At 43.3% G+C, this 26,219-nt stretch overlaps 1 protein-coding gene across 1 annotated transcript; it reads left to right on the plus strand.

The window, feature by feature from the left end:
- Nucleotides 1-1,613: 1,613 nt before the first annotated feature.
- Nucleotides 1,614-20,819, plus strand: LOC147609479 (single-stranded DNA-binding protein, mitochondrial-like). Its single transcript, XM_086787876.1, has 5 exons — nucleotides 1,614-1,757; nucleotides 2,034-2,230; nucleotides 4,787-5,022; nucleotides 20,188-20,288; nucleotides 20,578-20,819. Exons 1-5 carry the CDS (start codon nucleotides 1,712-1,714, stop codon nucleotides 20,634-20,636), a joined length of 639 nt encoding a protein of 212 aa, XP_086644002.1. The 5' UTR covers nucleotides 1,614-1,711; the 3' UTR covers nucleotides 20,637-20,819.
- Nucleotides 20,820-26,219: the final 5,400 nt, after the last annotated feature.

Genomic DNA, 26,219 nt, shown 5'->3' on the forward strand with positions numbered 1-26,219 from the left:
TGAAAGGAGAAGATGCAAACATGCAAGGAGCTTCAAAACATGTGAAGGAGAGAGAGAGAGAGATATCCTTATCCAACTTCTTGTGTTGAATTTACATTAAGGTTACACTCACTTCAAAATGAGACTCTACTTATATACATAAATTTAGGGCTAAATGTCCCCAACTCCAACACACTCACACACACTACATTGGTTGCCCTCACATGCTTTGCCGGGCACTCACACACACATCAGTAGAGGAGTAGTAGGGCGGCGACAACAGAGGAGGAGGAGAGGTGTTGTTACCACCTGCCTTGGCAAGGGTGGCACAAATGTGCCTTGATCGCACGATTTGTAAGTACAATGGTCATCCCTAGTTAATATATACTTATTACTAAAATAAAGTCATATTTATAAAAGTTCACGTGTATTATTTATAAAAATGTAGACTAAAGATATTGCTTGTGCTCCTCCGATTGCTACTGCTGATGAGATTCAAGATGCAACACATCATGGGTACGAGTGGCTACAGAGAAAGAGCTCTCATTGCATGGAGTGGAGCTTATACTTGGGGCATGTGGTCAAATAATGCAATATTGGCTATAAAGTGATTATTCGTTGATCTTAGTAATGCGATAATTAAATAATTATGTGTAGTAACAAGTGTTCGATTTATATACGATTCACTTGGTAGTCACCTTCCCCCAAGCATCACAGAGAGCATAGTGTAGGAGGTAACTAAACGATTACGTAGTAAAAAAGTGTTTCATTTGTATATGATTCATTGTAGAAGAGTAGGTTATCACCTTTCCCCCAATGTCATGAAGAGTATAGCATCGAAGAAGGTAATGTAGCTAATGATGATAGGAAAGATCGCAGGCACTAGAGCTCGGACGAGGATGATAGTTAGATTAGTGATAGGGCTTATTTTGGTTGTAGTCCGATCTTCTTTGATTTTTTAATATGTACGTTCTCTCATGATGATATATCCATTATTGTCTTTGTACATGGTTATGTATTCATGCCATGAGCATGCACTAGCACAACTTGCAATTTTTTTTAAAATTTTGGTCACTACTCAGCTATGGATGAATGTTGTATACTGTATTATCTTTTTATAAATACACATAGTTAGTATGATCTTGCGTTTATACCTTTTTATTAATTCTGTTATGTAAGTACATTCTATAATTTGTATTATAAAGGATTCACTTAAATAATGTTACTTATTAACGACATAAAAATTATCGCTAAACGATATATAGAGTATCACTAAAAACTTTGCTTTGCAACATGTCGTATATGACATTCTTACTGACACTTATTTTGAGAGAGAGAGAGAGAGAGAGAGAGAGAGAGAGAGAGAGAGAGAGAGTCTAACCTTGAAAATGCGCAGAACATTGCAGTCATGTTAAAGAGGAGAGAGAGAGAGAGAGAGAGAGAGAGAGAGAGAGATCCACACAACACTGTAGTCATGCTAAAAAGAGAGAGAAATAGAGAGAGAGAGAGATACTAGACCCAAGTTCTAAAAACAAATGTAGAGAGAGACTCCCTAGCAAACCTTAATTATTTTCACCCAAATAAACCGAAATTGAAAAGAAACGGGATAGAGCAAGGCTATGTGATTTCAAAAACCATCCAAAATTGAAAACCCTTGGGATAGAGAAACTAGCCTCCCTCCAACGTCTCCGGTCTGAAAAGGTAAGCAGAGCTCCATTACGCTCTACCTAGCATGCTATCACTGGTACGACAAGCTGTGCTATGGAGAAACACCTATGGTACACACTACCAGCCCTTCTTCTTCGTGTTTTGTGTGCGCGCGCGCGCGTGTTGCGTACTTCTAAGGTTCTCTGTGTGTGTGTGTGTGTGTTTGTTTTGTTGCATATTTCTAAGGTTCAGGGTCTAACAAGGGTTTTTTAAAAATGTGGAGAAGCATGCAGGCGTTTTGCCTCTTCTTCTTCTCTTTGTGTGTGTGTGTGTGTGTGTGCTGCTGCTGCTGCTGCAGCATAGTTCCAAGATTTAGGGTCTAACAAGGGTTTTTCAAAAATGTGAAGGTGCATGTAGGCGTTTTGCCTCTTCTTCTTCTTCTTCTTCTTCTTCTTGGTCTGGTGATGGTGGCATTGATGGCAGCAACAAGCAACCCACAAAGCTGCCTGCACGCGTCAGCTTTGGATCCACTCTCGACTCCGCTTTGTCCAACAAGTTCGGAGTAGATACCATCCACAAACCCCCCCTTCAATCCCTTCACAAGGTACCCACAGAAAAAAAAGCTCATCAGATTCAATTCATCAATTGCAAATTATTATTGCACTTGTTTTTTTTGAAAAATCTTGTGCACATAGAGAAGCCATAAGCCTTTATCATGAATCATCTAAGTGTATTGTTGTTCCAACATCTGATGATGATGCCATAAATATGATTTTTTTGAGAGTTTAATAGTGATGGGCAACATTACGGCCAGCGGCTGGAGCCAGCAGGTTTTTATCTCAGGCACCCACATAGAGATTCAAACCTCTTACCGAGTTGGCTACACTGTCAGAGGATATTGGATAAATAGATATTGGACTAGGCCAGTGTGCCCTTTTTGTTCCAAAGGTCAAAAGCTTCCATTTTTCCAAAGGCTTTTGTTGTCATAAATTTGTATTGATTTGTTCATACTTAATAGAAGTCTCTTTTTGCAGAAAAAAAGCCTTAATAGATTTGTATTGATTTGTTCATACTTAATAGAAGTCTCTTTTGTTGTCATAGATTTGTATTGATTAGTTCATACTTAATAGAAGTCTCTTTTTGTGCTAGATTTTAAGGCTTTTCTTTTGGGCTATTACAGCTAACCAAAAATCAGAAATTCGGAAACATCCTAACCTAAAAATCTATAAGTATGTTTAGAATATAAAAGTTGCAATGACACTAGGCATGGGGTTTTTTTTTCTAGCACTTTGCATGAAATCCACCTCTGTTTTTTCAATGGAGTGTAATTCCTAATGATGATATGTGTAAATGATTTTAATGTTGTGGCATTCCTTTATGAATAGAGTTAAAGTGAACTATTAGGACTTGTGTTTGAACTTATGTTTGTTCAAAGGTAGGAGGACCTTCTGCCATCGTCAACTTGTGTCCAGCATATGGTTTCTCTTCATTAGATGCCATTAAGCAATCTGGATATCATTTTTTATGTATTTATTTAATTAACGTCTGTCATATTGAGCCTTTTTTTTTCCAACCGTGAAAGATAGTGCTCTTTTTACTTTTATTGAAGTCACGCTTGCCATGGTTCTCGTGTTAGGCCAACTATTATGAGGCAAGGTTGAAGCCATTTATTGTGAATGAGTGAAGGAGATTCCTTCAAGGAGATGTAAAAAAGGTAATTTAAAAAAAATGTTTAGCTGAATTTGCAGCATATATACATACATTCAAATACATGCATGCATGCATACATGGATATGCTGTGTGCACACATGTGCTCTACACACACACACACACACACACACATTCGTTTACATACGTGAGTTGAAACACAACCACCATAAGATCCATGTTCCTTATTTGCATCCTTTGCGCTTGGGATTGCTTGATCCTTTTGGATCATGTGCCACTAATGGTCAGACACATCCTGCAAGTTACATACGGCATGTTGCATCCTAATGTGCTCAATTGTAATGTTGAACAAAGTAAATCATTGCTTCTACTTGGAGAGCCACTGATCCACCACATCTGCCTTGAGGGAATTCAAGGTGCCTGTGTACTTCGGTGGCTTCAAATTCTTAAGTGTAAGTTTTGGTTTAAAAGATTTTTCAGGAGTAGCCTTAGGACTTCTGACCATCAAAGGTTGATTTACTAGTGATCAGAGGTGGTTCTAGTGGTACTAACATATTCCGAATATCTGTTATAAAAATATTCAGTTGGTCGCTAAATCATTCATTTGTTGGCATAAGGGTATGGATTTTGGTGATTGCGATTCATGAGTGATTGGAGTTCACATTTCAGTAACTGATATGTAAGAAGCACCAAGAGACGGAAAAATAAAGCAAAGGGATAAGTGAGCCCCTTGGTCAATGATGTCGATAAGATGATGTGGGCTAAAGCCTTGTAGAACCGTGACACCTCGAACACAAACAAGAGATACACCACAAAGTATGAGAAATATCCACTTCAAAATGATATGTAGACCACCGCGAGTAAGCAAAATACCTTCCAAGTGCTAGATTCTTCATTGGAGGCAAAGCATATACCACCAAATTGATCAAATGGCCTGAAGATAACTGCAAAATCCGTCTCCAAGGCTTTGAATATTGCTGTGGGTGAACAGCCTCTTAAAACCTTTGAATTAAGAACCTTAACTTTTAATAAGATTTTGTATATAAGCTTATAAGCTGCAGGACCCTACGAAAACGATGAGTAGGATCAGGTGATGATGACGAGGATGGAGAACAAAGCCCGACTTTGCTGTGTGAGGCACCACAACCTTTTGTGATAATCTTAACCGCCTTATTGCAGGGCGGCTAGTTGGGGTGCACTGGTTGGATGGAAGCTTTGTCACGTGCACCTGCTGTATTAGGGTGCCAGGTGGACATTCTGCAATTTCCTCTTCTGCCTCAAGCAACAAGCAGAGGGGTTCCAATATCCTACCCAAGTATGAGGAATTAGGATTCAGCCAGAATCTTGAATTCTTCATACCATTCCTTATATGATGTTTCTCCTCTCAGGCCATGTTAGTTGCAAAATGATTTTTCCAATGATGTGTCTTAAAGTGATTATATTTTACCCCATTTGTATATCGATTTATTTGTGAAAATAATTTTTTCCTCAGGCCATTTTAGCTGGGGAAGTTTCAATGTCACCAGCTCAAAGAGTTCGGAAGAATGGCAAAGTTATCACCACATTCTCCGTTACAACAGGTGGAATGTGGAGGCTACCTTTACCAAACAAAGTGGCCATATCCAACAGTCCAGAAGACGACTGTACAGATCCATGCTTGCAGTATCACAAGGTAACCATACATGACGAAGGATTGGGGAGACTTGTGGTTCGAACGTTGAAAAAAGGGTGAGCTTTTTTACACCTACAGCATGTGGTTTGTGCAGAAATTTTATCAAATAATTCTCTGCTGTCTCTTGTGATATTGCGGTGCACAGTGTCCAAGCTTGCGCATGACAGGAGCCTTTCTCCCTATGTTGTGAAGCGCTAGAATTGGTCAGTCCAGGATTACTACTAGGGTTTTGTAGGTTTGTACATGGGCTGCCTATGCAAGGAGCTTTAGGCTGAGATTCACCCCCAAATGGTGGCTTCTTCCCAAGAGGTGGCTGGAGTGCCTTATGCAAGCTACCCACTTGAATAGGTTGCAATTGTCTCCTTCCAAAAATGTAGACATTTTCTTGACCAGGTTGCCCATGGGGAGTGCGTATACGTGCATGTGTTCCTTACTGCCTACTTAACTGAAACAACATGTGATTACACCTTAGCTAATTCAGTAGAGAATTGTCATATCGATGAAAGCCAAAGGAGGTGGAGAGGGTGCAACTCAAAGTTAAAAGAGGTGACTTTTTTCATACTTTGATGGCCACTTTGGAGGGCTTCTTGAGATGTGCTACAACCAAGAGGAAGAGCTTTTCACAGAAAGGAAAAATTGCCCTTTCTTCTTTGAGACTTCCTTTGGCTTATCTTGGTGTTTTCAGCCACCTTCATGGCTTTTCCATGCTTTGCATGGTGTATTTGTACTTTGAGTCGGCTACATGAGGTTTAGCGGAAGCACTTAATTATGGATTAAGGTGTGCTGAACTCACTGAATTGGCCCCCGGGTGACAGAGTATTTGCTTTATTATGCAAGATGAATGGAGTACAAAACTATAATAAACTTTCTACAGATGACTGACCCGATTCGGTCGGTAGATCCCTGACTTGACCTTGACTTTGGCTGCCCAGGGCTGGCCTGAAACTGGTTGCCCCTTACCTGGCTGCTGGCTGCACCTTCTTGACCTTGCATTTTTTTTTGCTCTAGTCAAGGGCGACCAGTAGAGCAAAACTTAAAAGTTATGGCTAGTGCCACAAACTTGGTATCCATTGGTTGGACGATGGAATTGGTCTTCTTGGTTTGACTTGGTTGACAAAGTTGTCTAGGAGTATCAAAAAGTGGACATCCCTATGTTGCTTGTGTCTGGCATTCTTCGTAGCTCGTTTTCGTGCTCTTTGCGTCCTGCGTATTACAGCTTCAATATGTCCTGAGCACAACCGTTCTGATGGTTAGGGACATGTTTAGCTATGTGCAAATGAGAACTAGCAGGAAGAACCACACTGCCAAGACTAATAATTGACTCTGATTGCAATGGGGGGTGAAACTTAACACACGAGACTCTAGGTGGAACTTACTAGAAATGGTGGAACTTGTGGGAAAGAAAGTTAAATTAACGTCTTCAAAAGACCCAAAAGGTCTATGAGACCAAAATGAATAGGGACCATGAAATCTTGTCATGGATGAAATAAGAAAAAGCAACAAGAAACTAAAACTGAAAACTGAAAGCTAAGATCTCAGACTCTAAGATTATACAAGATGAAAATCTAGATGCTATTATGCCAGGTATAGGGTACAATAAGTGATGGGATATGGGAGAGCTGAATAAAAACAGTCAATTATAACCCTATATGCCAGGCAAGGGCCCATCCAGGATGTCCATCCTGGGTGATACAAGAAGGCTAGAGATGTCGATAGTCTATTGTGAGGATGGGGTTGCTCGATGGTGGGCTAGGATCTCCTGAATCTTGCGCTGATGAGCTGGGGGTGACCAGGATGAGTGTGTCTAGCTCTTTGGAGAGAGAGAGAGAGAGAGAGAGAGAGAGAGAGAGAGATATTAAGTGTCTATCTACTAAAGACCCAATGGGCCTATGAGACCATGGCATATCTCATTGTCACATGCACTCTGCACTGTAGTGCATGGTGACAAGATAGCTCATCATCATCAGTGTAACATTGTACATTATTAGCACCTTTTAGGATGATATTTGTCGTATGCCGTGACACCATTGTAATCCTCAGTCCATGATAAGTCAGGCACGAGCTACGTAGGTCATTCTCAGCCTTAGACAGTTAGTCAGTCAGTCCAAGTCCCTTAACCCACTTGAAGAGATGCATTCATGCATGTAGAGTCGGTAGAAGCCTTAGGGTTTGCATTAGAAAGCACTCTGCATAATGCATAGCATTCATCCACTGCATTAAGACCATTGCAAAAGCCTTCAGATAACATCTAACATTCATTAGAATTTATCCAAAATTATTCCCATAATTTATAGCATTCATTGGGCATTTTTACATCATTTATCCATTTTATCTAGGACAGATGCAGTCGGCCAGCTCTATAGCCAGCCGACTAGCATCATTTGTCCATATAAATAGCTGAGCATATCATTCATTCATTCATTCATATCATAATCAGCCTTGAAGACCTCAACGCTTGGAGCCTTCAGCACAAGGAGCATAAGCGATTGCAGAATTCAGTACATCAGCCTTCAGCGTTTCATCCATCAGTATATAGGAGCATCAACGCTTGAGCAATTCAGCCTTCATTCAGTAAAACACAGTATCTACAGCACTCAGCCTACAGATCATCTTGCGTTTTTAGCATCCTTGTTTGCATCGTTTTGCTACAGTCAATTGGTGAAGGTAAAACTTAGCATTCATACTCATTCTCAGCATTCATAAATAGCCTAGAACAGTCCCAATCAGCCCCTTCTCTCAGCCTCAGATTTGCAGCCTTCCTACATCCATTGGAAAGAGTGCATAGGCTCGAGATTGGACATCATTGGTGCTTCTACAGCCGTGTACAGTTCAGCCCGACTCTTGGTCCTCCGAGATCTTGTGTTTGGCTCATCATCAGTCCACAGTCAGTCTCTTCAAAGTGAATGGGAGATTCAATTAGGGTTAGAGTTCATGTGGGAGACATACACAGAGAAACAAGGGAGAGAGAGAGAGAGAGAGAGAGTTGTGGGGATAAGTCAACTCACCAAGATGAGTGTGTGACTCCCCTATCACACATGTATATTGCACTAGTACACATAGTGCACTTAGTACATTAAAAGTACTAAGTGTACTATGTACTATAACTTATGGGCTTGTACACACTATAAGGGTGGGCATAATGCCTTTACCCCAACAACCTCCCACTTAAAGGCAAAGTGCCCTTAAGTAAAGGAAAAGAAAAAATCAGCATGTACATGATAATATACAAGGCCATATCAAGGCTGAAACTGGCCTCATCCAATGCCCATCAAGTGTCTGCAATGAGCAAACCGCTCCGGAGGCAAACTCTTTGTCAGGTTGTCATCTGTATGAATCTTAACAAGCTGAATTTGCTTGTTCTCTATCACCTCTCTGATGAAGTGATACTTCACATCCACATGCTTCGTCTTTGCATGAAAGACAGGGTTCTTTGCCAACTGGATGGCACTCTGACTGTCACAATGCAACAATGGAACATCCCCTGTATAACCCAAATCAACCACTAACCGAGATAGCCATAATGCCTCCTTGCAAGCCTCTGTGGGGCTGCAATATACTCGGCCTCTGTAGTAGATAAGGCAGTGCACTTCTGCATACTGGATATCCATGAGAGAGCACCTCCTGTGAATGTAAATACATAACCGGTAGTAGACTTCCGGTTATCTGGATGACCGGCATAATCCGAATCCGTGTAACCATGCACTAATGCATCCTGTTTGCCAAAGCAAATGCACATATCCTGTGTGTCCTTCAGGTATCTCATGACACCTTTCACTGCTTCCCAATGCTTCTTGCCAGGGTTGGCCATGTATCTAGAAACCACTCCCACTGTAAATGCAATGTCCGGCCTAGTAGCAACCATGGCATACATGAGACTGCCACAAGCTGAAGCATACGGAATCTTGGCCATATCAGCCCTGCCACTATCTGACTGTGGGCGGCTGTGGGCTGTCCATAGCACTGAGTTTCACATATGGAGGCAAAGGAGTACTAGTTTTCTTCCCCCCGTCCATATTGAACCTCTGCAAGACTTTGCCAATGTATTCCTTCTGAGACAAATACAACACATGCTGATTTCTGTCCCGAAGTATCCGCATATCCAAGATGTGATTTGCATCACCCAAATCCTTCATATCAAAGGTTTGATGCAGCCTCTTCTTCAAGGCATCCATCTCTTTACGAGATTTCCCGGCAATCAACATATCATCAACATACAAGATGAGGATCAATAGACTGCCATCCAAAGCTTTCTTGGTGTATAAGCAGTGATCTATGTCACTTCTCTTGAAATCCTGGGATTTCATGAATGTATCAAATTTATGATACCATTCCCTTGGTGCCTGTTTGAGCCCATAAAGACTCTTTTTCAGCTTGCATACAAGCTTCTCCTTTCCACTTACTGCAGAACCCTCTGGCTGTTGCATATATATCTCCTCATGGAGATCACCGTGAAGAAAAGCAGTCTTCACATCCATCTGAATCAAGTCCAGATCATCATGTGCAACCAAAGCTAATACAGCTCTAAGTGTGGTCATTTTGACCACTGGAGAGAAGATCTCATCAAAGTCCACACCATATTCCTGCTTGAAGCCCTTAGCCACTAACCTGGCTTTGTATCTTGGCTTTGCATCAGGTGCAACTTTGAGCCTGTAAACCCACTTGCATGGCAAAACCTTCTTGCCTGTAGGCAAATGCACCAACTTCCATGTTCCATTTTTGTGCAGAGAATCCATCTCTGACTTCATGGCACGCTCCCAAAGAGCCTTGTCTGCCCTCTGTAAAGCCTCCTTATAACAAGAGGGCTCCCCACAGTCAGTAAGCATCAAGTAGTCAACCCCTAGAACAAACCTGTCAGGGGCTCTCGAGGGTCTAGTGGACCTCCGTACCCAATGACCATCATTTGCAGGTTGCTGTCTAGCCTGCATATCACCTATTGGTGGCTCCTGTTCCATGCCATAAGGCTGAAAAATCATGCCCGGTATCTCCTCTAACTGTGGGATATCCATAGGGATATCTTCTGCCATCTCTGGCTGTCCATTTGGACCATTTTCAGCACCATTTAAGGGCTGGTTTTGCTGCTGCAATGGCTGATTTACAGCCCTTGGTTGTTGTCCATGATGTCCATCATCATCAAAGATGACTCTGCCAGGCTCCTGTTGCCTTGCAGGCTCCTTATACATGCATGTTTCATCAAAAATGACATCATTGCTGCGTATAATCTTTCTATTCACGGGATCCCAAAGTCTATACCCCATTTCACCTCTGTCACCATATCCTAGGAATATGCATTTGTGAGACTTAGGATCAAGTTTGGTGCGCATTTCCCTGCGTATGTGCACGTACGCAACGCAACCAAATACTCTCAAGTGCTTGTATGACGGAGGCTTTCTTGTCCATACTTCCTCTGGCACTTTCCCACCAAGCCTCGTGTTAGGTGACCTGTTTATAAGGTGAACGGCTGTCATAACAGCTTCAGCCCAAAAACCATGAGGTAACGCAGCATGTGACAACATAGAACGGACCTTCTCCTGAATGGTCCTGTTCGTCCTCTCTGCTGTCCCGTTTTGTGGAGGATCATAAGGAGTAGAGAGCTCCCTCTTGATGCCTTTAGCATCACAAAAGTCCTGAAACTGTTTGGACATATACTCTCCACCATTGTCGGAACGCAAAGCCTTCAGTGTTTTGCCAGTTTGATTCTCAACATGAGCAACAAACTTTTGAAACACTGAGAATGTATCACTCTTCAAACGAACAGGATAAACCCACACCTTGCGTGTGGCATCATCAATAAAAGACGCAAAATATTTTGCCCCTCCCAAAGAAAGCTGAGGCATCTCATATACATCTGTATGCACAAGCTCTAACTGAGCATCTTTCTGTCCAAGAGCTTTCTTGTGGGGGCACTGCAGTTGCCTGCCATATATACAATGCTCACAAAACTGAAAACTTGAAAACTTTAGAGAAGGCAAGTAACCCAAACGAGACAATTGCTCCATTCCCTTGACACTCATGTGTCCCAACTGGCTATGCCACATAGAGATTTCCGGCAACTCGGTTGCATTTACATTAGCATGGTGACAAACACCTGCATGCATGAAGTAAAGAGTGTCCACTTTAGAGCCTCTGGCAACAACCAGTGAGCCCTTACTAATCTTCCACTTTCCACGACCAAATGTGGTAACATAATTAGCATCATCATCGTAGCCCAAGCAGAAAGCCAAAAATGGAGGGCGATTCTGAGTGCATCGCAGGGGCCTCATACTGTGTTGAATCCACTTCGTGACCGCTTGCTGGTTCCTCTGTGATCTCTAAGCTCTTTTAGGGTTTTGATTAAGTCCTGCAAAGGATACAGAAAGAGGCGTCATGGCTAACCTGGTTGATCGAGCGACCAGTGACATGTTGAGTGGACCAGACTGGGCCATGAACATGGAGCTCTGCGACCTCATCAATAATGATCCAGGGCAGTCAGCAGCGTAGGCTGCTCAGCTGCTGCCCAACCAGGCAGCACAGAGGGCTGCCCAGCCATCCGTACAATTGCAGCAGCAGGCGCATCAGCATCAACACTAGCAGCATCCAATTCATCAATACAGCAGCATCAGATTTCTGCAACAACAGCATCAACAGAAATTCAGCCTGCAAATCTCAGAGAAATTCAAATTACCTGAGGTATTTGCTTCAATTTTTGGAATTTGCATGTCCAATTTGCAATTTAGCAGGTACAATCATCAATTGAGCAGGTCAGGTGCCGAATTGCTCAATTTTGAGCAAAATTGGCAAAATTGGGTGACATTGGTCACAATCAGGATCAATTTGCAGGAAATTGGATGTCGAAATTTGGGGCTTTTGATGTAATTGTGCAATTAAGCACTCATACATGCTGTATGATATGAGAATCGCACATTCGGGCAAAATTGCAGCAAATTGCAGTGCAAATCAAGGGGCTTTTGTGCCGATTGGATTGATTTGCATGCAGGCACTCACAGTTGATGCTTTGGGCAATGTGTTGATGCCTGTTAAGCACTCAATGTGCCTGTAAATCAAGGGGCTTTCATGTATTGGATGTATATGTGGCCAGGGGGAAGCATCGCAAAGACTCTGGATGCCTTCATGTGCGTCAACTCAGTGCTATGGACAGCTCACAGTCAGATAGTGGCAGGGCTAATATGGCCAAGATTCCGTATGCTTGTTAAGCTTGGCAAAGCAACAGGCAAGACATTTATGCCTTGAATCCTCAGAAATCAGCTTGCAGTCAAGGGGCTTTTGCCCAATTTCTGTTCGGGACTGTTGTATGCAGTGTTCGGGACTGTAAAAGTCTGATTTTCACTCATTTGGACAGCCAGGAGAGCATTTATTGCTACTGTACCTGCTGGTACAGATTTGGCACAGCTTTGTGCAAGTTTTGGCATGGCTGTACACTGATTTGAGTGAGGAAAAGGTTCAATTTCAGCTACTGTACTTGTCGGTACAGGTTTGGTACATCACAGGTGAGCACTTGGTACTGTTGTACAGTACTTTGGAAGGGCAACAGAGCACATTTAAGGTGCTGTCCTAAATCTGCAGCAACCAGATTTTGCTGATTTCATCACATACAGTGGGAGTAGAGTTGCATTTGTGCTTCCGCAGTGGGAGATAAAGCTTGGGAGAAAAACTGTGAGCACTTTGTGTGCTTTTGGTGCAGTGTTTGCACATTTTGCAGGGAGTCAGGCATTGACAGGTTGCATATTGCTATGGCAACCACAGGTGAGAGCTCTTCATTGCTTCACATCAAGAAGCTTGAAGGCTCACATAACTATGATATTTGGCAAACCCAGTGCTATAATGTGTTGCTCCAGAAGAAGCAGCACAAGCCTATCAAAGAAAGGGGTGTAAAGCCCGCTTCTCTTACTGCTGAAGAGTGGGAAGATATGGATGAGCTGGCAAGATCTACTATCATGTTGTCTGTGTCAGACTCTTTACTTTTCAGCATTCGTGAAGAGAAGACAGCTTGGGGAATGTGGCAGAGATTGCAGGACTTGTATGCCCAGCAAAGTGCCTCAAGCAAAGTGTATTGGTTGAAGAAACTCATAGGTCTTCAGATGAAGGAAGGGGCGTCTATGGCAGCCCATCTAAATGAGTTTAATGGTATTGTCAGCCAAGTTATAAATCAAAAGTTGGCAATGGACGATGAGTTCAAAGCCACTTTTCTCTTATGCACTTTGCCAGAGAGTTGGGACACATTTAGGACAGCCACTAGCAATTCGAATGCTATGCTGTCATATGCAGATGTGGAAGGTGCTCTTTTTCAAGAAGAGATGAACAGGAAGAACAATTCTGTTGGAAAGTCCAATGCAATGAATGCACGTGGGAGATCCCTGCAAAGGGGAAAAAGCCAAGAACGGGGAAGGAGCAAGTCCCGCTCCAAAAAGGACTTGGAATGCCATTATTGTGGCAAGAAAGGACACATCAAAAAGCAATGCTACAAATGGAAAAATGATCAAAAGGAAAAGGGAAAAGGCAAAGACAAAGACAAAGATGAAGCCAAAGATGCGAAGCCAAAGGGCAAAAGTGGAGTCAAAATTGAAGAAATCAATGTGTCACATGCAGGTGACAGTGAGGATGAGGTCCTATTTACGTCTTCACTTGATGCCCATTCACTTCTTACAGGTGGTCATGGTATGCACTCATGGATCATTGATTCAGGTGCCTCCTTTCATGTCACAGGTTGCAGAGACTTGTTTGTCAGGTATACTGCTGGCAACGAAGGAGTGGTTTATTTGGGTGATAACCATGCATGCAAGATTCTTGGCAGAGGTGATGTGAGGCTTGTGTTTTCAGATGGCTCACAGCTTATGCTCCATGATGTCAGGCATGTGCCTGAGATCAAGAAGAACTTGCTTTCTACTGGACAGCTTGATGATGCTGATTATGTTACCACATTTGGTCGTGGAAAGTGGAAGATTAGTAAGGGCTCACTGGTTGTTGCCAGAGGCTCTAAAGTGGACACTCTTTACTTCATGCATGCAGGTGTTTGTCACCAGTTGAATGGGAGATTTAATTAGGGTTAGAGCTCATGTGGGAGACATACACAGAGAAACAAGGGAGAGAGAGAGAGAGAGAGAGAGAGAGAGAGAGAGTTGTGGGGATAAGTCAACTCACCAAGATGAGTGTGTGACTCCCCTATCACACATGTATATTGCACTAGTACACATAGTGCACTTAGTACATTAAAAGTACTAAGTGTACTATGTACTATAACTTATGGGCTTGTACACACTATAAGGGTGGGCATAATGCCTTTACCCCAACACAAAGAAATAAAGCAAATACTATTCCAATAACGGGATAGGGGGCCCTTCAGTGGGTAATTCGGGACCCCATACGGTGTACAGTTTCTATCCCTCTCTCTCTCAAATCTGTCAAAGTTTGAAGTCTTAAAGTGGATTGCGAAACTCACGAAACTCAGGATATAGAAGACGGTGTGAGCATTTGTGTGACAGGATCCTCAATTACGAATTCTTCCGTTGCATGTTACACTTATCATGGAACGGAAAATAAAATAAAACAAATCAAAGCTATCTCACTGGAGTGATGCAAAATTGTCATGGAAATGTTAGCATTCATCTCTTGTCTGTACCATATTATACCATAGGCAGTGAGGGCCTGTGATGTGGGTGTGCCCACCCACGGGATGAGTCCCCATTTTTTTTCTTGTTGTTCCCAGTTTTGTAGGCATGTTGTGGGGACTGTTTGTTCTTTCTTTGGTCGGCCTGTAGGAGTTGGTTGGCCAGGGGCCCCCGACTAGGGGTTGGTCGACAAGGCCATGCCGGCCAACCAGGTTGTGCTGGTCGTGGGGCCCTATAGGGGGGATGTCGGCCTGTTTAGACAAGGCCGACATCTAGCCTATGCTGGTTGTGGGGCCCTATAGGGGGGATGTCGGCTTGTTTAGACAAGGCCGACCAGCAGCCCTTGGCCTATATATATAGGGGTTCTTGTCCTCCCTCCCCCCCCCCCACTTTATGTATCGGATATATTGTGTATATAGCAGAGTTTCACACCACTTCTCCTCTCTGAAGATCCCCAGCCTCCCGACATTCTCGGTGGACCGACAGTTGGATGGGAACAACTATAGCATTTGGAAGGTGATGATGGAGTTTGTTTTGGAATCTTATGATTTGGTTGACTTCGTCACAGTTGGAGTTTCAAGGTCAAATTTGGAGGAGGATTCTTCACTATTAGTCAAAGAGCGGGAGGCCCAGGCATAGTTGTGGGATTGTGTCAATGCCTCTATGTGCTCTTTCATCTTTCTCAATTGCACACCCCAAGTGATCAATCATATCAAACACATGATGTTGACTCCAGGGATTTGGCAGCACTTGGCCTCTCTGTACAATAATCAAGTATCATCCACGAAGAGAGTTTCCTTGGAAGTGCAGATGTGAGTGATGAATCTTGCAAAGTCTTCGATGATGCGGTAGTACATCAACAAACTCCAAGCTCTTCAGCAGGAGGTTCTTTAGGATAGGAAGGAGATATCATTAGAGGACATGGCCATCACCTTGCTCTCTCATATATTCTCTCAGTACTCAGCTTTCTATTTCTCTTTGATCACCAGCGGGAGGCTCAACACCATTACTTGGGAGGAGCTTGTGCCGATGATCTTGGACCAAGAGGAGTGGTTTCTGAACCCACCACAGGGCGGAGGTTCTGAGGCTTTGATTGGCCATTGCTCGAAAGACCGCAACAACAACAAGGGCAAAGAGAAGCCTTCACAGGCAAAGTCTTCTGAGAAGAAGCCTGACTCGGATCGTGATGCCTTGAAAGCTGAGCGGATCTGTAGCCATTGTGGCTAGAGCTTCATCTTCTTCGAGCAGGAAGGCGGTTGGTCTCATGGCTGGGGATACTCCGGAGTGGATTCTGGATAGTGGTGCTTCTAGGTACATGGCTCCTTCCCGAGAGTTGATACAGGATCTTCAAAGGCAAATAGGTCATATCTCTATTGGTGACAAGTCCACTATCGCGATTCAGAGTGAGGACAAGTTGGAGATTGTTCCTGATGTGGCAGAGGGGGGAAGCGTTCCTTCCTGGTTCTTTATGTCCCATCTCTTGGCTTTCATCTTTTGTCAGTGCATGAGGTTTGCAAGACTGGCATGCGGGTGGAGTTTGATGAGCATTCAATTGCTATCCGGGACAAAGCAACACACCAGGTTGTTTGGGAAGGTGGAGTGGAGAATGGGATTTACAAACTCTCAACACTCTTTTCTCTTATAGGTACTCAGCTCGGTGATTTGTGGCATTTTCGTTTTGGCCACTTGAATGTGGACGCGCTGCGGGCAAGTCTTTCGGGACCAGATGGTGGATGGCTTGCCAGATGTTAACAATAGGCAGGGACATTGCAGTTCTTGATTCGTGGGAAGCAGCGTCTTGATTCGTGGGAAGCAGCGTATGGAGTCTTTTTCGACGCAGGCTACCAGGCGGGCTTCGAAACCACTGGAGTTGGTTCACATTGACTTATGTGGGCCTCTGCAGATCCCATCTTTGGGAGGAGCCTTGTATTTCATGCTGATTGTGGATGATTGTAGCAAGTTTGCATGGGTGTACATTCTGCCACTTAAGGACCAAGCCTTTGCTTGGTTCAAGGACTGGTATGCTTTGTTAGAAACGGTGTCTGGATTGCAGGTGAAGATTGTTCGGGCTGACAAAGGAGGGGAGTTCTCCTCCAATGCTTTTGTGCGGAGAATGGCATCATGGTGATGGCCAATATTGGGTCTCCTTCAAAGAATGGAGGTGTCGTTTTGATGGCGAGGATGATGTTGGAGCATTGCGACCTTCCTCGTCCACTTTGGGGAGAGGCTATGGATACGATTGTCCATATCCTTAATCGATCTTCGACGACTGTAGTTGAAACCGATCCCGTCAAGTGGGAAGACTCCGTTGGACACCCACACGCTTAATAGCACAACTTTAAAACCACAAATTTGAAATGGACAACTTAATACAACTTGAAATTGAAATGAAATGAAATGGAAAGATGGACACCAGCACTAGGGCCGGAACGGGCCGACCCCCCCTCAATATATGATATATTTATTGGGAGTATTTAATAAATACAATGCTCCATGGGTTCCAAGAACCAGATGATGTCCATGTACATATGAAAACAGTACCAAACAAATAGGCTCGAAGTCGAAATTCGATGTAGATGCTCGAAGCAGAATGACCACTAGCGTGGTCCAATCTCTACGGTCATGTGCTTTCACTGAACTCCGCGGAGAGCGCCTCACTGGTGTTCCGAGACCACACACAAACAGGCGCTCTCGTACTAACGCCTGGCTCTCCCGATCTCAGCACCTTTGGACCGAGGTTCTCCAATAGAGCTTGGACAACCCGGCACGGAACGGGTGTTGGCCGTATAGGGAGTCGGGAATCCCTTATCAGATTTAAACACAAAATACTTTATTTAAATATGAAAATTCACTTACTTGTTGTGGATGACAGAAGGAAGTCCAATACCCGAGGTATTTGTGAAGAAGAAGTAGCCACCTAGGAGAAATGTGAAATCCTCTTGTAGTCGCCAGTAGAGAAGATGTGCAACCTCTTTCAAAGTAGGGAAAAGAGAGGTAGCCTTAGGAGAGAGAACAGCTTGTTGAAGAAGCAGTCGCCTCGTGGTGAACCATCAAGACAAGTACCACCGCAAAAGACCACAGCCGCCTGCTATGAGAGGAGGAGTACCTACTTGCAAGGAGAAGATACCTGGCTGCAGCGTGGGAAGAAGATGGCGTGGACTAGCAGCCTGTTATGAAGGAAGTGGACACACAGCTGCCTGCAAGAGAAAAGGGCAGCCGCCCACTGGAGGGAGAAAGCAACCGTCGGCTGGGAAGGACAGGTGCCTGCTGCTGTGAATGAAGCGCAGCCTGTTTGGAAGAGAGAGCATACACAGTTGTCTGCAAGAGGAGGTTCTGCTGGCTGGAAACAGGTGCACTGTCACCGGCTGAGGCAGGCTGCGTAGCCTGTTGGGCTGCCTGTCTGGAGGCGCACAGCCACAGTCGCCCGAAGGGCTTGCGTAGCCTGGAGGGGTGCAGCTGTCTATTTGTTTGCTGAATGCTGCAACAGTCGACTAGATGAATATGCGCAGCAGGTTCAACAGCCGCCTTAGAAAACAAGCGAAGAGATGAAATTTTGTGGGATATAACTCTCTTTCGAAAGGCTATAGGTTATATGACCCATAGCGGAATGAGGTTGTTGTCGGCAGAGATGTTGTCTTTGATGGGCATGTTCCAGCTTTCACTCTTGAGGAGCCACCGCTTCTTGGAGAGCGAGATGAGTGTGAGGATGAGTCCCAGGCTATTGTTCCAGCTAGCCAACCTCAGTTAGTAGGAGAGGTTGATCCCGAGGTTGGAGATTTGCCACAAGAACTTGCAGGCTTTGAGATTCTGGGCTCAAAAGGTATGGTTTACAGGTTGCGGAAGGCCTTGTATGGTCTGAAACAGGCTCCTAGAGCTTGGAACCAGAAGATTGATGCCTTCTTTTAGAGATAGGTTTCAGAGACGAGTTGCAGATCCAAAATTGTATCTCTTTTGGGAACGTGGGTATGGTCACATTGATTATTCTCTATGGAGATGATCTTGTCCTCATTGACAATCATGTGGAGCACATAGCTATGACGAAGGCTGCCTTGTCAGAGGCGTTTGAGATGACGGATTTAGGCTTACTCCATTTCTTTTTGGGATCGGAGATTTGGCAGACCCAAAGGGGGTTCTTTGTTTCTCAGTAGCGGTATGTTCATGAGTTGCTGGAAGCCTTTGGGATGGAGAACTGCAAGTCTACGTCATCTCTGACGGACCCGAATACCAAAATTTACTGTACATGAGCAGGTTGATGCCTCTTTATATCGGAAACTTGTCGGTTCATTGATTTGGTTGTTGAACACGAGATTGCACTTGAGTTTTCCAGTGGGGATGTTGAGCTCATTTATGCAGACACCTTTGAAGACTCATTGGGACGTAGGATTGCGGGTCTTATGGTATTTGCAGGGTACGAAGAATCTTGGACTCTTTTATGACACTGGAGGGGGGTCGAAGGACTGAGCCAGTCTCCGAGGCTGGAGTGACTTTGATTGGGGAGGAGATCCATACACCAGGAGATCTACTTCAGGATACGGCTTTGCCCTGGCTCGAGAGTGATTTCTTGCAGCAGCAAGAAGCAGCCAACTGTTGCCTTGTCTTCCATTGAGGCAGAGTAGCGGGTTGCTTGTGGTGCTACTTGCGAGGTGGTGTGGCTGAGGAGGTTAATTGGCGAGATTGGGTTTTTTCGGAACCCGGTCTTCCATGCCCGGACCAAGCATATAGAGATATAATATCACTTTGTTTGAGAGAAGATTTTGATGGTGACATCTTGCTAGTTTTTTGTTTGACAGAGGACCTCTTCACGAAGCCTCTTCCTCAACAGATTCTCCGTTAGCACTCCAGCTCACTGGGATTGGTTCCACATCTAGGACCTGAGAGGGGGTGTTAGCATTCATCTCCTGTCTGCACCATATTATACGGTAGGGAGTGAGGGCCTGTGATGTGGGTGTGCCCGCCTGCGGCAGGAGTCCCCATTTTTTTCCTCCTGTTCCCAGTTTTGTAGGCATGTCGTGGTGGCTGTTTGTTCTCTCTCTGGTCGGCCTGTAGGAGTTGGCTGGCTAGGAGGGGCCCGACTAGGGGCTGGCCGACAGGGCCATGCTGGCTGACCAGGTTGTGCTGGTCGTGGGCCAGCTGACCAGCCTATGCTAGTCATGGGGCCCTATAGGGGGCTGTCGGCCTGTTTAGACAGGGCCGACCAGCAGCCCTTGGCCATATATATAGGGGCACTTGCCCCCTCCCCCTCCCCCCACCCCCACTATGTACCGGATATATTGTGTATATAGCAGAGTTTCACACCACTTCTCCACTCTTGCACTGCTGCGTTTTTCTGCTCTCAGATTTCTCTCTTTTCTGCTGCACATTCCGAGAGGAAACCCCATCATAGAATACTAGGAGCAAGTATGAGTAATATCCATCCATATGCAGCAGAAAGTGTAACTGAGTGCCCTTTGGCAAGTGAGCATCTTTTAACTTTAGAGTGGCCAAAAAAGAACAATACATCGAAGGGTTATTCGGGTGGGTCAAGGTTGAATAGTCGAGAGTTTTGAAGCATTAAAAAACCCAAAACTGCCTCAAGGCTCAATAAAAAACTTTCACTGTTTGATACCTTTTTAAAAACAGTATGCAAGTCTATGTGGAAGGAGAGCTGGAGGTGAGAGTTTTCAATGATGCAGATACAGGCGGGATCAAACGCGATCGTGAAATTGCTGTTCATGCCTCAGGTATGCAGCAGTAATAACTCTTGTATGTTACATTCAAGTGATAAAAATGTGCCTCGAAGAAGATAGCATTTGCCTTCCTTTTCATTGTTTACAACTACGGATGTTATGGACTAGTATGATAACCCATGCATTTGCACAAGAATAATGTTTTTATACGTATTAATAAGTAATGTAAGGGATCAAATTTGTGGTCTCTTCTACCTTGCTTGTATTATAACGGTATGTCTGACAAATTAATTAACCCTGGGATTTTGAGTGTTTAAAATCCAGTTTAATTTGATCAATGCAGGTCAAGTATTGGCATTAAATGAGAAAGGTGCAGTACCGATAGATATGGCTATGTCCTAATCCCACTCTCCTGAGTCAAGGAGCACTGCCTATGAGGTTATAATGACAAATTTGTTTAGCTTTACCAGAAGTTTGGATGCAATGGACTTCGCTAGGTAGTACATGTTAAATGAGATATAGAGATAATGTACAGGCAGTTTTGCTGTAAAAGGAGTTCTACATAAAACTTCTATTTTGGATTCATATGATGTCTTCACCATGTGTTTTACATGTTCAGTTAGTCTTAGGCTGCGAAAAACGTATGCAGGATTTTGTTAAATTTGAAATTACACGTGGGTGAAAACTTGCTTTTCTGCCATATTTTGTAAGTTTTGAAGATTTGAGATCATGATGTTGCATGCTTTATTGAAGGAAGTCTCATGGATGCCAATGAGGTGATAGGTGAAGTGGTGAAGGTGTTTGCCTAGGATTGAGAGGTTCCGGGTTCAAAACCCCCTTTGGTGCTCCCTTGGTGGCATCGCCTATGGGCGGATAATAAAGCGCCTACGGGTGGTGGAGAATCAGTAAGTACGGGAGGATCTTGGGCCTTTCATTATGTTTACTGGACGTGGGAGTTGATTTAAGCCTTACGTCTTTTGAAACTTGGTCTAGAATGGGTAAACCGACACTTCAAGATTTGGTTCTAGCCTTGAGTTCGTTCAATGGTCGTGTGTCCAAGTGCCTCGGCTTGCTCAGTGTGTCTTATTATATCAACAATGATCTTGTGGAAGGTATTTTTCATGTCATGAATGTAGGAGAAATGAAAGAAGTCGTACTATGCAAGACTTGGATGGCCAGATATGTCTTGGACATTCAATGGACAGCTCATACATTTGTGGCTCGTTTACCTTCGGGCAAGCAGACTATCTCTTTGTTGAATGAGCTGCAAGGTGTCAAAATATACCATATGTGTGTACCCATTGAGTGGGCAAGGTTTTCAGACAATGACTCTTCATATGAGGAGGAAACACTTGAACCAGACTGGGAAGTCTTATTGCCCAAGGAAAAGCAAATTCTAAGCAACAATGAATGGCCCACCCATAGCAAATATTTCTAAGTTCTGGACTTGGTGACCTCACATACTGTTCAGAAATACAAATGGGTTGCCAAGACAGACATGACATGTCCAGCTTTGGCACAAACTAAGAAATTCTTTTGGGTACCCAAGCCTAAAATCCATAAGCTCTCTACAAATGATGAGTGGAGCCAACATGCTGTCAAATCAACTCCTTCGAGGAGCGGAATAAAATCCACCCCCCGTCAAGAAAAGTGATTGTACTGGCCGATCTCCGGCCACTAGATCTGCAAAGTGGATCAAAATAGGGAACGTGTGCCCTATTACTTGGAAAGCATCAGCTATGGATTTGTAGGTAGTGGGGCTACACAAAGTTAGAGCTGAGTCTATGAAAGCCAGTTCCAGAGCCATAAATAGTAAAACAATTGTTTAACAATGGAAGCCAACAGGCAAGCTTAGAGCAAAAACATGGGATAACAAGGAACAGATGTGCCTAGAAAATCGAAATGACAAGGGCAAAACACTAGTGGATCAAGGGTTATCGGTAGATGACATGAAGATAATTGATGAGCTTATCAGCAACCTACCCTCCAGTTCAATGCCTCTTTCGGGTATAGACAATAGAATTGCACCTCCTATTGGCTTATTTACAAAGGTTGGTGGAAAACAAATGCTTGTCCAAAGGTTCTCGGTCAGTCAGTTCAAGTTAAAATCTCAAGAAGTAACTATATGCCCATATACTCCACTACATTTTACATGAACAGCTATAACTTTTTATGGTGTGCCCAGTTCTGTATAGTTCTTTCACATTTGGAGTCCTTGTTTTTAGTAGATAACTTTTGACTATTTGATCGCCCCAATCGGAGCTGTGGATCAAAAGCTATGGCCCAAACAAGCAAGGGGTGTTTTCTGCAGCAGTTGTCCATATAAGGGGTAAAAGGCTCCACGTTTGGCATTTAGCAGTACTTCCTGATGTCAGTTGGCTGTGGGGTCTTACATGCATAAAGTTTACCTATTTTATTTGCTTGGTATAAAATCTTGACTCATTCCAGCAAGTTTTGCCCGGTCCTGGCTCATAAAATCATAAATTGATGTTGGAAACTGAAAATGGGGCAAGGCTTTACTAGCTTTACTAAAATTTCTTTCGAGTGGCTATTATTCTTCCTATGAAACTCTAATGAATATATGATACTTTCAAATATGAATCCTTGTTTTTGTGAGATAAATTTTGACTATTTGGTCAACCCAATCAGAACTATAGGTTAAAAGTTACGTCTTCTGGAAGTCAGGGCTGTTTCTAGAGATAGTAGGCACTCAGGTTAGGTCACGGCTCCACGTTTGGTATTTAGGAATGTTTATTGATGCCATATGCCTATGTGGTCACTCATGTGCTTATTCCACATATTGAACTAGCCACATATCAAATCTCGACCGATTTTGATAAAATTTGCCATGTTTTTAGGCTATTCCATGGAGGATGTGGTTAACTAGTCAAAACTACTCCAGGGATCATCGTTTATCATTCACTTTTACTTGAACAACTATAACTTTTGATGGAGTGCCTACTTCTGTAAGTTCTTTCACATTTGGAATCCTTGTTTTCAGTAGTAACTTTTGACTATTTGATCACCATAATCGGAACTTTTGACAGGTAGTAAAGCACCATTTTGGTATTTAGGCCTGTTTATTGATGCCAGATGCTTGTGTGGTCACTCATGTGCTTATTCCACATATTGAATTAGCCACATACCAAATCTCGACCCATTTCGATAAAATTTGCCTTGTTTTCATGCTATTCCATGGAGGAAACTGCTCTAGGGATCATTGTTTATCATTCCCTTTTACCTGAACAGCTATAACTTTTGGAGTGCCCACCTAGTTCTGCAAAGTTCTTTCACATTTGGAATCCTTGTTTTCAGTAGGTAACTTTTGACTATTTGATCACCATAATCGGAGCTGTAAGTCAAAAGTTACAGCTTGAACAAGACAAGGGTGTCTCCAAGATCAAGTGGCACACATGCCCACACAGGGGGTCCACGTTTTGTAAAATAGGGTTCTTTTGCCTGTCATATGGAAACAAGGTTTTGCACAGAGGTAGAAAGTCCTATGGACTACATGCATATCAAAGGTCAATTTGTTCTAGGTACAAATGCTATGTTTTCTGATTACTCCAATACGGTCCACGTTTGGTACTTTAGGAGTCTTCCACCTATTAGTTTTCAGTATGCCTTTGTAGGACTCTCAAGTGCATCTAGTTTCACAAGCCTATGAAGTTTGATGTGACCAACAAACATCATATGGGGTTTAAATGGCATCAACAACAGCTTCAAGTCTCTTGTTGGACCTCTGGTGTGACCCTATCCTATAGGGGGTCCACATTTGGTAAAAACATGACCTTATCTTCATTGGTTTGCAGAGTCCTCTTGCATATGAGTAGTCTTATGTATGTACTAGATGATTACGAGGTCAAACGATTTTCTGACAGGCTAAAGGGCATATTTTGCGCAGTTGAACTGAGCATCGGACGCCCCTCTTCTGTACAGGCCTACACGTTTGGAAGTTAGGACCCCTTCAAAGCATTTGTTTGACCTATGCTCATGTATGCCAGTGCAAAACACTTAGTACTTGATGCCTATAAGGTTGGGGTGCATTCTGTCCAACCTTCTGTCCAACCTAACTACTGTAAAGGGGCTAACAACATGAAACATTTGCTGATTTTTTAGCCATCATGGAACCACCTCATCAAGGGTCCACGTTTGGTAAAATAGGGTTCTTCTGCCTATCGTATAACATCAAGGATTTGCATATGGCAAAACAGTGCTATGGACTCTATGCATGTCCAATATCCAGGGATTCTGGACATGATGCTATGGTTTTGGAATGCTCAAAGATGGCCTTGGACAAGGATATGTACAGTTGGTCATGTATTGCTCTTTTTACTAATTGTTTGGTTGGAAGAAGGCCTTATAATTGCCCAATTGCAGTATGCTTTTGCAAAAACCTCAATTCCATTTCTGTTCACAAGTTTGTGAAGTTTCTTGGCATTCAGAAACCTCTAAGTAGGTCAAATGGCACCTAAACTACTCCAAAAAAAATTTCATTTTAGCCTACAGTAGCCAATTGAGTTGAAGGGGGTCCACGTTTGGTAACAACGCCCTCGTCTCATTGCATGATGGGGGTCCACGTTTTGGAAAAAGAGGGGCTTACTCTCTTCAGTTTTTTGCAACCCTTGGTGTATGAACACTCCAATGGTTGCTCATGATGCATACCAGGCCTCAAACCATTTCGGGCAAAGGAAGGCCACTTTTTCTATAGCTGAACAAGGCGCCGGACATCATTTTCAACCTCAGCTCAATAAAAGCCCATGTTTGGTGAATATTTGACCATGGTCTACTCAGATTGTCCCATGCACATATGTGGCAAAGAAAAACAACTACGACTATAGGTTGATCAACTTTGGTTCAATTCCAGATAGTCTACCTACTTCCACGGGGCTTCAAACTGGTAAAAATCATCAGTTTTAAACTAGGTAATACTTCTCCCAATTAGGGGTACACGTTTTGTAAAATACTGGGCTTCCACTCATCAAATAGCTTGATCCTCTGGTACGTGTGTAGTCTTTTTATTGTTTTACAAGCATACCAAATCTTGAATTGTTCTAGTCAATTGAAAGACCTTTTAAAGCCGTTGAGCACGGCCCCGGACATTATTTTCATCCCCAACTTAGTAAAAGCCCATGTTTGGTAAAAATTTGACCGTAGTCTACTATGCTCCTATAGATCTATGCTTTGAACATAGGTTTCCATGCCTATCAAGTATGATTCCTTTCCAGATTACCTAGCTACTAAAATAGGACAATAAACAGGTAAAAAACATCGATTTCTGGGCAATTTGCAGATGGTCTAGTCAGGGGTCCACGTTTGCTTAAAACAAGGCCTTCTGGTCAATATTAGGCAATTCCCTCTGGTATGTGTGCAAATTGTTCATCATTGGTCTTGCTACATGTCAGGTCTTGAGTCTATCTGATCATGCTTGCTATGTTTTTAGACTATTTCAATTGGGCCTTTTGTACCTTGGCTAGTACATCTTGTCTGGACCGAAATGTAGGATGTATGGTGCCGCTCTTGAATATGAGTTTACAGCATCCCTACTCAACCATATACAAAGTTTGACCCAATTTGGCCAAGTGCAATTGGAGCTGCTCTCTTAAGTTCCCGTTCACACAGGAAAATATTGGGTTCTCTCGGCTCTAATCGAGGGCAATACTCTGGATACTAGCCTTATGCTTGTCCATTTTTAGTGAGATTTCACATGTGGATTATGGAATGTGTCTTGATGTTCTATACCAAGTTTGGTAAATATTGGGATAATGTAAGATCTAATTTTAGTAATTGAGAAGCAGAGAACTTGTTCACATCAACGCATAAGATGACCTTAGATCTGACACCCAATTTGAACCAAATCTTGTACACTTGTTTAGGGTGGCAAGAACCATCCCTGGTTTCCATCCTATGACATTTGGCCCATGGGAACATGCTCAAAATAGAAAAAGTTCATCGCATTGCTCGAATTTCAACATATATTTCTTT

Source organism: Cibotium barometz, chromosome 51 (assembly GCF_041138505.1).
Source record: "Cibotium barometz isolate CiBa-2024 chromosome 51, ASM4113850v1, whole genome shotgun sequence".
NCBI classification, from domain to species: Eukaryota; Viridiplantae; Streptophyta; class Polypodiopsida; order Cyatheales; family Cibotiaceae; genus Cibotium; species Cibotium barometz.

What these genes read in the sequence shown, in the direction of transcription:
- LOC147609479 (XM_086787876.1), top strand. Translation starts at nt 1,712, where the DNA reads ATGCTATCACTGGTACGACAAGCTGTGCTATGGAGAAACACCTATG. An exon ending in GCTATGGAGAAACACCTATG is followed by an intron (nt 1,758 to 2,033) that starts GTACACACTACC and finishes AAAAATGTGAAG; the next exon opens with GTGCATGTAGGCGTTTTGCC. An exon ending in AATTGCTGTTCATGCCTCAG is followed by an intron (nt 20,289 to 20,577) that starts GTATGCAGCAGT and finishes TGATCAATGCAG; the next exon opens with GTCAAGTATTGGCATTAAAT.